The sequence below is a fragment of the Ursus americanus genome, chromosome 18, assembly GCF_024610735.1.
Source record: "Ursus americanus isolate L20-20 chromosome 18, mUrsAme1.1.p, whole genome shotgun sequence".
In the NCBI taxonomy this organism is placed as follows: domain Eukaryota; kingdom Metazoa; phylum Chordata; class Mammalia; order Carnivora; family Ursidae; genus Ursus; species Ursus americanus.
The window spans coordinates 30,226,979-30,245,690 of record NC_142144.1 but is presented as its reverse complement, the minus strand read 5'-3'; the positions used below and the strand labels follow the sequence as shown (position 1 = coordinate 30,245,690).

General features: G+C 45.7%; 1 protein-coding gene across 10 annotated transcripts in view; it reads left to right on the top strand.

Annotated features, from left to right (window-relative positions):
* The window catches only part of INVS (inversin), a 153,473-nt gene that overhangs the window by 107,177 nt on the left and 27,584 nt on the right, over positions 1-18,712 (top strand). For all 10 annotated transcript variants that reach the window (XM_087869520.1, XM_045780338.2, XM_087869522.1 and 7 more), the window contains one exon: positions 12,195-12,466. In XM_087869520.1, the coding sequence (XP_087725646.1) occupies positions 12,195-12,466 (272 nt within the window). The remainder of the gene's footprint in view (positions 1-12,194; positions 12,467-18,712) is intronic.

Genomic DNA, 18,712 nt, shown 5'->3' with positions numbered 1-18,712 from the left:
TGTCACTCATTCAAGAAACCTGGGCTGAATTCTTACGGTGCATACAAAACTCTTGGCTGGAGCCTTTGGAAAAAATGGTGACTGAAAGCAAAGTGGTTGCTTCAAGGACCTCACACTTGTTTGGATAATGATACAGAATGTGTAAAATAGTCATTTGTGCCTCTTATATATACACTGTGATTACTTTACCATAAATGATTGATTTTTAGATTATGCTTTGGTTTTGCTTCTTGGATACCTTTGTTGGGTATTTTATTTATTTATTTATTTACTTACTTACTTTTATTTGCATTTATTCTATGTAGAATTGACTCCCGGGCCATAAGTTTTTGTTTCTTCAGTTTCTATCTTTTTCTTCTGGGCAACCTCCTCTTCTCGTTTAGGAACAATGTGCTCTTTTTCGGTAAGGATCGTCTCAATGTGGCAGGGAGCGCGCGTGTGTGGGTTAATCCGACCACGAGCCCTGTAAGTTCTGGGGGCTTTGTTCACATGGGTGTGCTTCAGGACCAGAGAATCTGCACCTAAACCCTTAAGTTCAGCATTACTGTCTGCATTTTTAAGCATGTGCGAGAAAAATTCAGCACTCTTCTTCGGCCACCGACCCTGTGTCCAGCCCCAGTGTTTGGCCCAGGCACACCTACCAGCTTCACTGTTGTCATGACGGAACGGCACACATTGCTTCTGCAAAGTGACATCCTCCCAGAACTTGGTGGCTTTTCAGATATGCATACCCCTGATGGCCTGGGCAGTTTCTCGCGTGTTCTTAAAGTGAACACGACGATTTGAACCTCTTGATTTGCGTGATTTTGCAGGGTTTTCTGGGTCCAGTGAAGAGCGAATCATTTTCAGAGATCACCTCAGGCTGCTTAGGGGAAGAGGAAGAGCAGTGGCTCCTGGGAGAATTCATGAGAACTCCTGTTGGGTACTTTAAATAGCAGGAGAATGTTGCATCGGTAGGTGTAGATGCCACAGCCTCTGACGGGAAAGACAACAGGAAGATTCTTGACCAGAGCTTCCTGGCTGTACCTTGAAAGTTTCCAGATCTTGAATCCTTCCATATCTTGCCCACCAGGGGGAAGCATACGTGTAATAAATAATAATTTAAAATAATAATCAAAGCAGGATAACCATTTTAGTGAAACGTTAAATACCACTGTGAACTGGGATGCTAACCATCATGGCAGCGTTGGGTAGATGAGACCGACAGGAAGACCTCCGTGTCTGTGAGTGAAGCTACCGCAGTTAGGGGCATCCTAGGACATCTGATTTTGCACTGTTCTCTTAGGAGGCTCTCTTCTCTTCACTTTCGCGAAAGAATCCAGTTTAACCTAAGGCTCCTTTACATGCCTCTTTTTCAAGCCTTATAAAAGTTCCCTGCACGAGAGTGACAGCTCTAAGTGGGTAATACACGTGGCACATTATCCCGAGTTGCAAGTTAAATATTCTCTACAAGGGTTGGAATGTTGTTTCTCCCTCTGATGTTTTCATAAACTCCAGTTTTAACGTGTGAGAATCGGTTTTCAGAATTTGAAGTCCTGCCTGCCTGAATGTGAGGTTGCCTCTACAAAGGCCATGTGACTGACTTTGTATGTCCCCCCTAAAAGGAGCCCATTTGTCCACATACATTCCACTGTGTTATTGCAGAGAGGGGGCCCTGGGGTCCCCAGACTCCCTCTCCGGCAGAAGAGAGGGTCTGTGGTTGAACACAGCATTTCTCTCTCTGGGCCTCGGTGTTTCCGTCTGTGAGACATGACAGGTTAGACCAGCTGATTCGTAGGCACTCTCCGGGTGTGCTGAAACCACCGAATCTTCGCTGTTAAGGATCTCCCTGCTCTCCTTCGCCTGCGGTGCTGCCCGGAGGCCACAAGCCCAGGCCGAGAGCTCTGACGGGCTCTTCCGAGTCAGTGTGGAGCCAGGAACCAGGAGTCCCTTCGTCAGAAGATCTCCTATACAGAGCGAGGGCTTTCACATGGGGGCATGCTTGAAGAGTGTCTTCTGATATATTTTTTTTCCTAACTAGACTTTCTGTGACTGCCAGCCGCGAGGGCTTGAGAGGGCGAGGGGATTCGGGAGCCGTCTAGTCCAACCCCGTTAGTTGTGATCCTGGTTGGTGTCACTCCTCCCTGTTCTTAGTGCTTCGTTTCTGAAGCTCATTTTTAAAACCCCTTTGACATGGGAGCTGTGCTTCCTGTGATCATGTCTGAAATGGCCCAAACTGGAAACTTACAATCTCCTTTCCTTTTCCTCAGCCAGTCTTTTCTTTATTAGGTGTCATTATTGGAAGTAAACAAATTTCTTACAGTCTAACCATCACCTCCTACAGTCCTTGTGGCACAGAGCTCCAAGGGAAATATTTAAATGGAAAAGAAACTGATTTCATTTGTTTTAATTTTATTTCTCAAAAGTTATTTCTTAAGGTCTGAGTCAGGGTTTAATTTTGGCTTTGGTTTTTGCTTTAAGGAACAAAAATCCGAATGTTAACTTCAGTCCTTGCTGCTGCCGCCTCCCTGGCCAAGGCGACCCAGGCACGTCCTGTCACCGGGGCATAGCTTTCCCGGTGGGGCACGTTAGCATGGCACAGGCCACCTTCCTTAAAGCAACGATGTGAAGGGAACTTATTAAACTTAAAATGACTTCTAATTTACTGATAGAGAAATTGAGAGAGAGCGAAGTTTTAGTCATATTTTCCAAGGCATGTTTTTTTAGAAAATACCATTTAAGAAATAGCTATAATCCACTTGAAAGCACTTTATAGCTCATGCTGCACCGCCTGTGTTGTTGCCAAAGCGAACGGCTGTCATCGACCTGCCACAGCACACGGCGGAATGCACGCGAGACAAGACTGTATTTATGTTGCTCCCTCTCCTCCCCGGAAGCTGCTTTTTCGCCAGGTTTCTATTTCACTCTTGAATCTCAGCTGTCTTCTGCCTCTTCCTTCTCACATCTTCTTAATCACACCACGTCCTCGCTGAGGTCAGCTCTGCAGACTTGCTCCTTAGACGTCTCCTCATGTTCCACTCTCTTCCACTGGAAAGGTGTCTCCTATTGAAACTTGAGTGACTTCATCTCTGTGGACAGTCCATCAGCCGGCCTCACATCCTGACCTCCTAGAACTCTGATTCCACATCATCAGTTCCCTACCGGGCATTTCCACTTCGCTGTCGTTTTGTGACTTGCCAACACTTTCCATTGGTGTGTCCTGTTGTCTCTGTCACTTCAGACTCTCCGTGAAACCTGCAGCTCACCACCACGGCCAGTCTCTCTTCTCACCTCCTTATTTCCCTGCAGCTGCTGCCGCCATTGATTCAGTGAATTTCTCTTGAACTATGCTCTTGCCTCCATCTTCCGTCCCGCCGCAGTGTGCCATCATCACTCTTGAATCTCATCCATGGTGCTACAATAAGACCCTTCACCATTCTGCTTCCACTTTTATCTCCAAGGCCCATTCCTTTGCATGACTACCTCCCTCCCCCACCCTCATACCTGAGGGCTCAGCCATCCTGAGTTTGCCTCACTTCCTCCCATTTCACTTTCCAGAACTTCCATGCTCTCTGGAAGACCTGAGCTGCTTCCCAGCTACGGTATGAGATTGCATGGGTCTCCCAGAGGTACATAATCAAGTCCAGTTTGGGTCACCCAGTTCAAACTCTTGTGTTACCACAGTCCCTTCTAAGGAGGTTGTTCTGTGTCCTCAAAAAGTCGAGTGACAAAGAATTCAAGCAGCACATTCCAGTCATGGACAGTTCTATCTGGCAGAAGTTCTTTTCTGCCTTTTGGTCTTGAGATACCCCTTGAAGCAAAAGAGAAAAGTCTAAACCCTTTCCCATAAACCAACTTTCAGATCATTAGAGTGGGCACCCCCCACTCCTACCCCAAGTCTCCTTTTCTCTTCACAATAGATGCAGTTGCAGCCCGTTTCCCTGCACGCCTTCAGTTTGTCATTGGGTTTCTGCAGGGTTGACCCAGGGGCCTGACTCTTCTGCTCATACTGCAGTCCAACCCATGGGGAATCACTCCCATGATTCTACTCCATGCCATCCCACTTCTCCAAGCCTCAGTTTCCCATTAATAAAATGAAAAGATTTCTTAATCCAGGATGGTCTTTGGGGCTCCATGAATACCCCGAAACTAAATGCAGTGGTTTGTATATCATGAGCATATGTACATTTTGGGTAGTGAAGATCTATGTATTTTTTATCACAATCTCAAAGAAGGTCCATGAGTCACAAAGAGATTTTTAAAAACCATTTGACTAAATGATATCTGAGCTCCCCCACCCGCCCAGCTCTAACATTCTGTAAGTCAAAGGTTCTAAGACACATGACATTTTCTTATTCCTTCAAGAGGAAGTCAGAGCCCAGATAGTCCTCAGCCTGTTATTCAGCGACAGTGAAGAGACAGACTCTCACAGCCCCCTACGTACAGAGCAATACCAACTGAAAAGGTTAGAGCGGAAACTTTTCTGTCTTCTGAGGTAATCAGTTTCCTCTCACTGGAAATGTTCCAGCCAAAATGGAATTATCATCTCTCCAGGATAATATACAAGGAATTTTTAAAATTATATAAAGAACTAGTCTTTGAGATCTCTTCTGAGTCAAAGATTCTGTGAGAGCTGGGTTGCATGTCCTTCCTCGTGCTCTTGCCTCTGCCTCAAACAACCTCTCACTTCCCTTTCTCATTTTGACATTCTTTCTAGGTGTTTTTTTTTTTCTTCCACTGTAGTGACTGCCTCCCACATCCCCCACAGCTCTGTGTAGATACCTCTGTGCTAGCCCCTGTCACATCTAGAACCCATCACATGCAGAACGATCTGTGGGAGTGAATGGGTCTGACTCCCCACTAGATTGTCAATCCCTTGGGATCAGGGATTATACTGTGTGTCTCCATATCTCCAGTGTCTTAAAATACCTGATGTTTAATACGCATTTAATCATAAATGTTCAATCACTGCCCCTACAGGGAGTCTGAAACCTTAACACGAGTCATTTTTCATTCTAGACCTTAGTTTCCCCCTCAGCCAAGTGGGAGGCTTGGGCCACATACTCTCTTCGGTCCCCTTCAATTCTGTGAATCTCTGAAAGTATATCACCTTAATTTGTTTGCCTCACTCAGGCAGGAAATACACTGATGTTCCATTTATCCTCATAACACACACTGGTGCTTCTAGATTTGTGCATTTGGCTTACTGGCTCCCTCCATATTTATCATGAGCAAATTACCATTTGACAGGTTTATGATAGTTCTTTATTCTGATTTTTAAAAGAAGCATAAGAGCAAAGGGGTTCACCACTACATTTACTCCAACATGAGCCCCCGATACGTGGCTTCCGCAGAAGTGGTACATGCCCAGTTTTGAGAAGAAGAAAATTCTGTCAGACACTGCAGAAATAAACAGGCTTTTTCCCATTCCAGTGCAGTGTGTACGTGAATGCGGGACCTACGACAGGTCGGAGAGATGGGATTAAAATGGCTCTCACAGGGCGCCTGGGTGGCTCAGTCGGTGAAGCACCTGCCTTCGGCTCAGGTCATGATCTCAGGGTCCTGGGATCGAGTCCCATGGCAGGCTCCCTTCATCGGGGAGTCTGCTCCTCCCTCTCCCTCTGCCCCTCCCCCAGCTTATGCTCTCTCTTGCTCACTGTCTCTCTCAAATAAATAAATAAAATCTTTAAAAAAATAATAAAATGGCTCTCACAGAAAAGGGAGTTGTGTGGTTTCATCAATGAGCATTTCTGAAAATATCATCAGGCCAGCCCTTCAGCTCTCAGACTGCACCATACTCATGCCAAACACTAATTTCTTCACTTCTAACCAGATCCTGTCACAGGGAAGCTTTATCTTAAGAGCTTTATATAAAAGTAATAGTGATCAATTATATTTATATAGTGCTTTATAGCTTACAAAGTTCTTATGTGTTAGTTCATTCAATCCACCCAATCATTCGGTAAGGTAGACAGGGCAGCTATCCTTAATCTCATTTCGCAGATGGGGTTTCACAGAGGTTAACGTTCCTGAAACCACAGCCAGTAAAGGAGAAAGACGGTCTGTGATTCTCAGCCCTGCCCTAAGCCAGGGTTCCAACCAGCCACACTTAGGCTGGAGGCTGTCTCCAGCTGCTAGCGCCCAGCTTGATAGGCCAGCATGGAACAGCCCTGCTTCTTTTTAAAAATTTTTTACTTTCTTTTACTTCTACACGTTAGTGTAACCAGAACCGGGCCCTTACTCAGGTCTTCTCTCACCCCAGCGCTTGTTCAGTTGTTCCAGTATCGTTTCCAGGAATTGTTGAAAGAGTGGTGTCAAGCCCCCATCATCCATTCCGCAACACAGTTTAGTAGAAGATCCTCCTATTACTCTCCAAGTTAACTAACATGGCAGAGCACACCATGTTCCTCCAAACTTTTTGAGAAAAGTAAGAATATTAGTTGGTTCCAAGCCTACACCAAGACTATACACAAGAATGTCATTAGGGCGAAGCCCCCATTGAATTGGTACAACAGGACCTGGTAAGTAGACGTCCCCTTTCTGTGAGAGCCATTTTAATCCCATCTTTCGAACGTCTCTGAGGTCCTGCCTGCATAGCAATGGCGGCTGGAATGCTCCACTGCAAAGGGGAAGAGCCTGCTGCTTTTTGCAGTCTCTGACAATTTTTTCTTGTTGCAACTGGGCAAATACAACTCTCTGTGGAAGCCACATTGGAGAGTAGAAAACAGCATCGCCTTCCAGGACTCACACTGTCCAGGCCCAGAGGTGGGTCTGTGAACATTGTGCAAACGAACACACCCCAGTCCTGAGATGCTGAAGACATCAGACGTTCGAGTCATTTAAGTTATGGCCCTTGGTCTGACTCTCTGCCCATCAAGCAACCTTTTTTTTTTTTTTTAAGATTTTATTTATTTTTGTATGAGAGAGAGAGAGAGAGAGCACGAGCAGTGGGGAGGGGCAAAGGGAAGAGCAGACTCCCTGCTGAGCAGGGAGCCGGACACGGGACTCAATCCCAGGATCCTGGGATCATGACCAGAGCCAAAGCCAGACGCCTAACCAACTGAGCCACCCAGGTGTCCCCGAGTAATCTTTTGATCACTGCCTTTCTTTCTTTCTTTCTTTCTTTCTTTCTTTCTTTCTTTCTTTCTTTCTTTCTTTCTTTCTTTCTTTTTTTTAAAGATTTTATCCATTTATTTGACAGAGAGAGAGACAGCGAGAGAGGGAACACGAGCAGGGGGAGTGGGAGAGGGAGAAGCAGGCTTCCTGCTGAGCAGGGAGCCCGATGCGGGGGTTCATGACCCAAGCCAAAGGCAGACTCTTAAAGACTGAGCCCCCCAAGCGCCCCCATCACTGAGTTTCTTCTTGGCCCATTTCTGCGGTTGTCATCTAGGCTGCTCATTTGTAGAAATCCCCATCCACGGGATTCAGGTCTGGTTTGGGGGGACTCCAGGCCATGTTGCTGCCTCCCAGTGGCCCTTCGGAGATCTGCAGGAGCAATGTGGCCCTTACATCTTTTCTCCCCAGGGTGACACACCCGGTTCCTCAGCCCACAGTTTGGAGACTCTTTGCTCTGTGATGCACAGGACCTGAAACAGACATTGTCAAGGATCTCATCATCTTCAGTTGACTTTCTCGCTTTTTTATACTGTGAGCCTCTGCGGAGCTGCAAACATTGCTCCAGAAAAGGCAGTACAAACCAGACTAATTGGCAGCCCATTGAAAACTGTTATCTGGTCAATTTCCCATAAGATAATAGGAAAAAAGAGAGGACAAGGCAGGACTATTTTATGCATTAAGATTCTGCCATGTTAGTAAATTTCCTGCTAAAATGTTATTTGCTGTGCATAGACAGGACTTTTTTTCTCTTTAATTTTTCATATAAACTAGAATAGCATTGGTTCTTTCTCTGGTATTTGTTTCCAAACTTGTCGAAAATAGGTCAAGTTTATAACATAACCCCCATGAAGATTACTAGATCTTCGACATTCTGTAATAAATTAGTTGGAGGAAAAAACACTTAAATTTCAGGACAATTACTGCGTCTGAGAGTTTAGAACTAAAAGCTACATCCAAAGCTAGTTCGAAATGCTGTTAATGGCTCCTCTGATGTGATATTAGCAGTTTCTTCATATGACCCAATTCATTCTTTTTTTTTTTTTTTTTTTTTTTTTGAGAAGTGGAGGTGGGGGTGGGGAAGGGGCAGAGGAAGAGAGAGAATCTCAAGCAAGCTGCATACCCAGCACGGAGCCCTGTGCGGGGCTCCATCTCACCACCCTGAGATCATGACCCGAGCTGAAATCAAGAGTCAGACACTTAACTGACCGAGCCAACCAGACACCGTGACCCAAGTCATTTTTTTAAATGATAGAAAAAGACTAAGTGAAATTTTAACAAAACAACACTGTCACTGAGGGAAGGGTGAAGAGCTGAGGTCTAGCTCAGCTGTCTGTATTTTACCATCTCTAAGTCACCTATCTATCCGCCTCAGTTTCCTTATCTACCAAATAAAAGTGAGATTCCTCCTAACTCAGACCACGAGCAGAGGAGCTGGACCTTATTCCCCAGGGACACATACACATAGGCTCGTGTTCTGCTCTCGGGATGTAGCCTCTGTGTGTGTGTGTGTGTGTGTGTGTGTGTGTGTGTGTGTGTGTGGCATGTGTTGCTTCTGTTGCTTTTGTTTCAAGGCAGCAATATGTAGATAGGATGCAGGTTATGCGTAGTCCCGGTTCTGATCCCACCCGCTTTTCCACAACGATCACTACTTGCACATTAAGAGCCACAGCTCTAGAGAACTGCACAGTTGTGGGCCATGGGCCACCTGGAAGATTTTTTTAAATGCATTAGTTTGTTTAAAGATTAATCTATTTCTATGCACAAACTGAGGGTCTAATGATATATTCTGATAATTACATTCTTCCTTCCAAATCTGCTTTACTGAGTTCTACCAAAATGAAAAAAACCAAAAACCCTTCCTGCAAACCTTCCCATCCAAAAATGTCTTCGGAAGACGGAGCCCCCTTGCTCTGTGGACACCCTGATCACTCTGTAAGGCCGGATGCCCTGTTTGTCCTGTGGCTGCCTCCGTTCGAGGCCCAGAAAGGTCTGCAGCAACAGGGTTTGCCCAGGACCTGATTGTAAGCAGCTTCTTGGGATTGAAAAGGAAAGCTGTTTGGGTTCCCTAAAGAAAGAGAAATGACCACTCGAATAACAAAGTCTAGTTTATCACCTCTGAGCCCTGCTTAACAGCAGTGAGACCCACGTAGATGCCAAGCCAGACAGCCGCACGTGTGTGTCTGCCTAAAGGACCAATATTCTGTTAGAGCAGTTCTCTTCATCGGTGCTCGTAAAAAGAGCAGCCGTCCCCCTGCCTGCCAGGAGCAAGGCTGTTCCATCAATTAGTGGCACTTCAGCCACCCAGATGCTTCCACCTTCTTCTGAAAAGCAGCCTTCTCCCAGACAGCTCCCGCTGAAACGGCACCTGCTAGCCTCATGTGACTCTCAGGCACTGATGATGACAGGCTGTCCGGCTGGCCTGCCGACTGCAGTGCTGCACGCTCAGGTGTCAGCCTCGGCGAAGCATGTAACAAAACCAGAGTCAGATGAAAACATCAGAGCTCTCCAGGAGTTAGCACAACCCATCTGGCTGGCATTGGGACTTAGTGGGAAATGAAGAGATAAGCAAGCTTGGGCCCAGATCAGGAGCTTCCCCACGGGACAAAAAACCTTCAGAAGGGGACGTTAAGTGGACAAGGCTTTATATCAAAGTGTAAGCCAGGTATCTGTCATCTGGGTCTTCTCTGTCCCTTGACATCTAAATAAACAGTGCCTCAAATCGCACAGCCAGTGGAAATCTGAATCCTGTGACTTCTTGGAGGCTTAGGGTCTCTGTCTCACGCTTGTTTCTTGCTTCAGTGTCTGGTATCTTCGCTCTGCAGCTTGTCAGGTTGCTTATAAACAAGCACGTGGGAGCCTGGTAGACCTTTCCAAAAGTCGGCGTCATTGAGGAGCATCGTATTTCATATCCCATCATGAGAGTTAACGGTCGTATGAGGGGCTTGGGTGGCTCAGTCGGTTAAGCATCCAACTCAATTTCGGCTCAGGTCATGGTCTTGGGGTTTTGAGATCTAGCCCCTCGTTTGGGGTTGGAGCCTGCTTAAGATTCTCTCTCTCCTTCTCCCTCTGCACCCCTCCCTCCCTGCACCCAGTCTCTCTAAAACAAAAAAACAGCCCATATGAAACTTTTCTGTTGTCTTAAGCCTTGCTACTCAAGGTGTGGTTCAGAGGCCCAGCAACACCTGTCACCTGGGTGCTTGCTAGAAATGCAGAATCTTGAGCCCCACCCCAGGCTTGCTAAATCAGAATCTAGATTTTCGCGAGATCTCAGGAGACTCTGTTCGTTAAAGCGTGAGGAGCGCAGAGCTAAAGTGCTTCCCATCAGCTCCCCGTGGAGGGTTCTCTTTGGCCAGGCCCTCGCTGTCCACAATACCCAGCCCTTCACCCTCTTCTCCTTCCCCCTCCTTTCTCTCTCTCTGGTTCTTCTATCTCCTCCCTCCCTGTCAGGAGCTTCAAGCACATTCTCCTTTTGTCAGGAACAGCCCTCCCCCAGAGCCTTAGAGCCAATCGCCAGCGAGGCCTGCAAGTCTCACCTGCTACCCGCCTTCCATTCTGTTCCCAAGCTGATTAAAATATTTTTCTAAACAAGGTCCCTCTCCCCCAAGAGGGACTCTGATACCAGCTATTACGATAGAAGAAACCTATCTCATTACAAAAGATACCCCAGATTTTATAAAGACATCTGGCTTCCAAACAGACCCCTAAATCAATTCCAGGTTATAAACTATCATACAAGTGTTAGACCTGGGGAAACTGAGTCTCCAACAGGAAAGTGACTGGCTCAATATCATTTTGAAGTTATTTGCAGGGGCAGGACTAGATAAGTTCTTATCCTTCCCAGTGTGAGCTTGTCTCCACTACGGCCCTAATCATTCTACTTTAACCCGAACCTTCATGTGGCCACCTGATTCTCTTCTTGCGCAGTAACTGGGTTGTGGGAACCGCACGTATGCGTGGGGCGCCTGCTGTGTATAGCAAGCACTGTTCGAAGATGAGAAGAGGCAAAACAGCCCCCATGTTCCCCCGCCCTGCACCTTTGCCCAAACTGCTCCCTGCACTGAAGTCCTCATTCCCACCGCACCTGCCTGGCAAACGTCTCCACATCTTTGAGAATCAGCAGCTGGGAGCTTCTGGACTCCTCCGGACAAAATCAATCACTCCCCCCTCTCTGCCAGCTCACTAGTGTAACATTCCTCCTATCATTTGTTAGGTCCTTTTCTCCCGGCTGTCTCCTCTGAAATCTAGTTTCCTCCAGGGAGGGGTGTACTCTGTGGCCTGCGGTGCCCAGCACAGGAGAAGCTCAGTAAATGTTCTTTCTCTTCCCCCCTTTCCTGTCCCTTGGCAATCCCTAGCAAGTAATGCTATTGGTCAAACAGATCTCGTCCTGAACTCAGCCCCGTTGTCCTCAAGCAACTTGCCCCTTTCTGGACCTCGGCCGCCTCAGACACATCCTCCTCCTCACACTGCCACTCATTCCTCGGCCTGGCCTCTCCTGGCCAGCCCCCTTCTAGTCGGTTGCCCTCCACAGCCTCACCACTAGGACTTGTGTATGACCTTTTGAAAATCATCCTGTCTTCTAGACCTCATCTGCAAAATGAGTGGGTTGGCCTCATGAGCCGTGTTGCGACTCACAGGCGTGTTATCATCTGTTGTGAGGTGTTTTGTAACTGTTTCATATAATCATGAGGCTTGCCAGTGGTCTTTTTTAATATCTAGGGAAGATTAAAGGTTGTCCGTGTGGCTGGCATGCTCAGTCGCATTCTGATGTGCTTTCTGGAACAGGAGGAAAAGGCATGTAGTTGCAGGGCTCCCACACAAGCTTGAGCGCACACACCGTAGGATTGTGTCCTGTCTCACAAACACACAGTTTTCCATCACGTGTGCCCCAGCTGGGCAAAGTCTGATCTATAACATTCTTTTCAGCTCCGTCATCTTCTGAGCTATAAGCTCTGGGGAAAAGACCAAAAATTGTGACGCTGTGGAAACTGTGCATTGCCAAGCCCTTCCTGTGCTGTGGTAGCCCCTCGGAAAGCTCGGGAACGTTTGAATGGGTAACGCTCTGTTAATGTTTTCCTCTGCCTCATCGGCTTTGCTTCCAGGAAGCGAGAGGAAGAAAACAAACGAAGGGAGGCAGAACAGCAGAAGGGAAGGCTGAGCCCAGAGTCCTGCAGACCCCAAGCCCTTCCCTGTCTGCCCGACACCCAGGCTGAGCCCCGCAGGCAGAGCCGGGCCCCCAGCAAGCAGCCTCCCAGCAGCGACGCAGCCCAGGACCCTGAGGGGAGAGCCTGTCGAGGGTCTCCAGGCAGAGCCCCCCAGAGGGAGCAGCATCTTTCCCCAGATGTGCAGGGAACAGACCCCAGAAAGCCAAACGGTAGGTGCATTGCCTTTGTTACCTGATGCCAACCCATGGACTGTGGGCTCTCTTGATGGGTGTGTTTAGTCCATTTACATTTAAGGTAATCATGTCAGCACTGAAGACCGCCATTTTATCATTTATTTTCTATTTATTTCCTCTGGTTGTCATCCCTGTTATTTCTTTTTTCCCCTTCCTGTAGGGTACTTGAACATCTTTTAGGATTCCATCTTGATTGACTGATTGTGGTTTTGAGTATTTGTCTTTCTACAGTTCTTGTGATGGTTGCTCTGAGTATTACCATATACTTCAATGTATAATGTATATATAAGTTATAAGGGACTCATAACCAGTACCAGCATTTTACCACTTTGAGTGAAATGTGGAAACCTCACTTCCATTTAGATACCTTGACCTTCCCCATTTTTAAATGTCATTGATTGGGTACCAGATGGTATTATAATTTTTGTTTCGATCATCAAATAAAATTTATAAAAACCACGAGGAAAAGGATAGTCTCTAAGGTACCCATAGTTCTCCCTTTTTGTTGTTTCATCTTCCTTCCCAGTGCACCAGATTCCTTCTTTTATCATTTCCTTTGTGTTTGAAGAACGTTCTTTGGCCAGTATTTAAGGGTAGCTCCACTAGCAACAAATTCTTTAAGTCTTCCTTTGAGAATGTCTTGATTCCATTCCTGAAGAGTTGATAAACCAGATCTAGAGTGGACACTTGTCAGGTCTCCCCTTCCCACACTTGAAAGAGGCTGTGCCACTTCCGGCTTCCATGGTTTCAGATGAAAAAGCCACTGTCAGTCAGACTGGAGTTCCTCGGTAATGTTTCTACGTAGCATGTCACTGCTGTCTGGCTGCTTTCAAGATTTTTCTTTATCTTTAGTTTTCAGTAGTTTAACGTGATATGTCTTGGTATGGATTCTTGGAGTTTTTCCTGTTTGGATTTTGCTTAGTATGTTGGGGATCCCCAAACTCCCGCCCCCCAAAGTTTAGTAATTTGCTAAGAGAAATACAAGACCCAGCATATATTTGTACTCGCAGCGAGGATCTTTTACAACAAAGGGATGCAAGTCAAGATCAACAAAGGGAGAAGGCACATGGAGCAAAGTCTGGAAGCAACCAGGTGCAAATTTCCAAGAGTCTTCTCCCAGTGGAATCACACAAGACATGATTAATTCCTCCAGCAAGGAACTGTAACAACCAGTTAGCCTTTTGCCTACCAGGAAAACACACCTAAACTTAGGACTCCAGGGTTTTTACTCGGCCAGTTACATAGGCACCTTCTGCCTAGCATATCCCACAACTCCAGACTCCCAGCAGGAAAACTGGTATTCTGCATAAATTATATTATTTTCCCAAAGCAATTTAAGCATATTGAGCCATTCTTATAAATTAAGGAACTGTGAGAACCCTCCAGAAATCTAAGTGCAAATGCCAACATAGTGAAAAAGGCAAATAATGTCTTAGTATTATTATAAAAATAATTTTGACCTTGTGGACCCCAGAAAGTCTATGAAGTCTCATGGTGACCCAATTCAGGGCTTGGACAATTCATTCTATCTCTCTGAACCTTAATTTCCTTAGCTATAAAATGGGGTGAGGGGGAGGAATACTCAAAAAACAGCAAATGAACAAACAAGAAAAGCAGACATAGACTCATAAAGACGGAGAACAAACTGACGGTTGCCAGAGAGGAGGGAATGGGGCAATGGGCGGAATGGGTGAAGGGGTTTTGGAAGTATGGGCTTCCAGTTATGGAATGAACAAGGCATGAGGAAGAAAGGTATAGCATAGGAAATATAGTCAATGGTATTATGATCGTGCCTATGATGACAGATGGCAGCTATAGTTGTGGTGAGCACAGCATAACAAAATTGCTATCTCTCTGCTTTGGGTGGCTCAGGCTGCTGTGGGAAAATGCCCTTAAAGTTCTTAGAAGTTCTTTTGTTTAGCTTACAGTGCCTTACTTACAGTGTACCATCTTAGATATTTTTGAGGTCTTAATAAAGGGCTGCACAGTAATACTCCTGATTTGAGCTTTATCCTCAAGTCATATTTTACTAAGAGATTCTTTCTTTGGCTGGAAAGAATGAATATGTGAAACAGCTTTCTTTTCTAACCTGGCACATTTTAGGCTCTTTTCATTTCCTCTAGATTCTGCTTTCAATCTGAGCAGTTCTTTCCTAATTTTATTTCTTTCTTCCCACACATTATCACATCCAGCTAAAAAAAGCCAGTTGATAATTGTCTTCAGTAATTGCCCCTGGAAATCTCCTAATCCATGTCTACAAATTCATTGGATATGTTTTCTGTCTTCTTAGTTATTGCAGGTAATTTTTGCCCATTTTGCCAATTACTCTGCCACTGAATAATACAGTTCACCATTCTCCAAACTCCAAGAGCAATTTCCTGTCTGCTCTCTCAGCATTTGGTAATAGTCTCTTCACTGCCTTCCCAGCTTCTGTTCACTAAGCAGTCCCTAAGTCAACGCTATGGGTTTTTTGTTAGGTCAACACCTCTCTTTTTAGCTACTGTTTTCTGTGTTGTTTATCTCTAGTGACATAACAAACTACCCCCAAGACTAAGTGGCTTAAAACAACAACGACTTCTTATTTCTCACAATTCTGTGGGTTGTCTGAGCAGTTCCTCTCCTGGGCCACTTGGGCTCACCCATGTGGCTGGTGGAAGGTTGGCTGGACCAGAAAGTCCAAGATGGCTTCTTTGACCCGTGTGGCCATCGGTGCTGGCTGTTGGCTGAGGTGTCTCAGATCTCATCTACATGACCTTGCATCCTCCAGTTGGTGAGATCATCTTCCTTGCATGTCGTTCTAAGGGCAGTGCTCTGAGAGAGAGAAGCCAGAAGTGACAAGCTGTCCTGAGGCCTAGTCTCCAAAACGTTCCTATCACTTGTACCTCATTCTGTTGACCAGAGCAGTTCACAAGGCCAGCCCAGATTCAGGGGGGCAGAGACATAGACTCCTCCTCTGGTTTGAAGATGTTGCAAAAGCACATTTCAAAAGTGAGTGCATACTGGGATGGAAAGCGTCTTTGGCCATTAAACAATGTATCACAAGGAGCAATGTGTCTCTTACTTCTGTGTGGAGCACCAAGCAGGGCGCCTGGCATGTAAGAGACATCATAAATATTTGTTGAACATATAGCTGTATGGTACTAGCTAGGTGCCTGAGATTCAGACACGGAAGATAGATTATTAAACATGACATGAGGGGCCCCTGGGTGGCGCAGTCCACTAAGCGTCCAACTCTTGGTTTCAATTCAGGTCATGATCTCCGGGTCTTGAGATCAAGCCCGGAGTGGGGCTCTGAGCTCAGTAAGGAGTCTGCTAAAGTTTCTCTCTCCCTTTCCCTCTGCCCTTCCCCGTGCTTGCTCTCCCTCTCTCTCTAAAATCAATCAGTCAATCTTTAAAAAAAACAAACCTGAGAAGTACTCATAGGGTATGCTCGTGTTCTCTGTAGCAGAGTTCCATTTTATGGCAACGCTTCGCTTCTACTCAGTTCACTAAATCACTCATGCATGCGTTCAATCAACAGACAGTTTTTGAGCCCACACCGTGTACCAGGCCTACTTAACTATAATTAGGGCTAAGGACCGTACCATCAGCAGCCTTCTTACAACAGTAAGCAGAAAATTGGTTACACAGGTAAATACTTCTTGACCTGACTCCTCTTAGAAAGCACCCATTAAAAGTTTGATGGGTTTGGGGCTTACTGTGTACCACAAGAATTATACTTAATCCCTGAAAGTTTCACATGGACACTGTTTTCCCCCTAATCCAGTGCTCTACAGAACAGAGAGAAGGGGGAGCACAGTTATTTCAGACTCCTTACAAGTACTGAGGGTAATTGTGCTTCCTCTTATTATAAAACACCTTGGGACTATTTTTTTTTTTTTTTGAGAGGAGAGAGTGCTTAGGTGGGGGGCAGAGAGGGAGAGAATCTTAAGCAGGCTCCACGTTCGGCATGGACCCCGACTTTGGGCTATATCTCACAACCCCTGAGATCATGACCTAAGTTGAAATCAAGAGCAGGACACTTAACTGACTGGGCCACCCAGGTGCCCCAAAACGCCTTGCGACATTTATGCCACAGGACCAATCAGATTGACTGTGGACCTGATAATGTTCAGATACAGTCACCTTACATGCCGAAAAAACCATTAAGTTTCAGTATTTATTTATTTATTTATTTATTTGTTTATTTATTTATTTAAGATTTTATTTATTTGTCAGAGAGAGAGAGAGAGAAAGCACAGCAGGGGGAGCTGCAAGCAGAAGCAGAGGGAGAAGCAGGCTCCCCCGCTCAACAGGGAGCCTGACGTGGAACTCGATCCCAGGACCTTGGGATCATGACCTGAGCTGAAAGCAGACGCTTACCCAACTGAGCCACCAAGGTGACCCACATTAAGTTTCAGTTTTTAATAACCAAACCTTTTGTCCTTTAATTACACTGATACTAGTTAGACTTCCTCTCCTCACTTTTGGTTTAAATAGGTGGTCTAGGACATGGTCTTATAATGATTTTCAAGCCATGTATGGCTCATAAAATGAATTTAGTGGATTGGACCAGGAAAATTTTCATGAAATAGACTATGTTAGAAATTATCAAGGTAGGGGTGCCTGGGAAGCTGAGCCAGTTAAAGTCTTGGGTCCTGGGATGGAGCCCCAAGTCAGGCTCCCTGTTCTGCAGGGAGCCTGCTTCTCCCTCTCCCTCTGCCTGCCACTGCCCCCTGCTTGTGCTCTCTGTCGAATAAGTGATCTTTTTTTTAAAAAATATCAAAGTATATTGCACATAATAAAGGTAATAAATTTTATTGTAGTTGTATGTCTATGCACAGAGGTGTGTGTGTGTACATACGTGTGTGTGTGTGTGTACATATGTGTGTGTATGTGTGTGTGTGTGTGTACATACATGAATGTGAGTATACTGGGCCACAATGTCAGATTTGTCAAAAATTTGAAAGTCACTATTCTGGAACAGTTCTGCAGCAGGGGAACTCCTCATTCATTTGAAGGCAGGCACCGGTGTCCTAAATAAGGGACCTTTGGGAAGAGCCAGATTCAAACTTTGGGGAAGAGTAAATAGGAGGGAGGCCAATTAGCCTGATTCAGATGTAAGGAAAGGGAGCTTCCAGTTTCATGGGCAGCCTTTGCCCTCATTCACCTGCCTAAGAGGCCAGAGTACAAAGGAAAATAGGGAGATTTTTTAGGAATCAAGACTATCCATTGACTGGAGCTTCTGTAATATAGTCTTGCTGGGAAACCCCAACATAATTGGGCAGAGGGCACCCCGAGCCACTTTCTGTTTGGCCACATAAAGAAGGGTCACAGCTGCTTCAACTGACCAGTGCTCACGCAGTGTAGACCTCAAGGGGTGGGCATCCCAGCAGGAACTCAGAGATGGGAAACTCTTTTTCTCCTTCATCCTATCTCTCAGAAATAGAGCATGTTAGAGCTTGAGCGTGTTTAGAAAGCCTCTAGCACAGCCTTTTCAATACGAGTCAGGAAACGGAGGCCTTGAAAGAGGGGTTTGCCCAACATCTCTTAGTAAGTGATTTCTTTCTTCCCTGTCATAGTGATTCTTCCCTTCTTGTTTACAATGCGTGCAGAGCATGGTGGCTGAGTGCATGAGCTCTGGGATCAAATAAACTAGGTTCACATTTAGACTCTACCACTTACTACCTATATAATCTTGATCAAGTTACTTAACCTCTTCTAAGCCTCCATTTCTTTATTTGTAAAAAAAAAAAAAAAAAAGATAATGCCTGTCTTAGAAATTTGTGAACATTAATGAGATAACCCATGAAAAGATCTAAACACAGTCCCTAAAGCAGTCTATAAATATGAGCTGTTATTATAACTATCTCCTCATTATTTCAAGAGGTAGGGAAGGAAGGAGACATAGTATTTAGGAAGATCGCTGTGGCGGAGTGGAGGTGGGTATGGAGGGCCTGCACTAAGACACAGTAGCAGGGTGAGGAGTAAGGGATGGACTGGAGAGGTGCAATTGAGAGCACTTGCTAGCAGATTGCTCGTGGGAGGTGGTGAGATAAAGTTGTCTTTGAGTCAGTGTGGTTTTCAGGAGACTCCAGTGGAGGAGAAACTCACTGTTTTAAGGGCCATCCCTGCTGTTATCTTGTTTCTCACCATATGGGCTGCCAGAACTAGTGGGTATGACTGGTGGGAGTAAGTGGACCCTTATATTTGGTGCGTGTACAATGGCGAACACAGAAAATT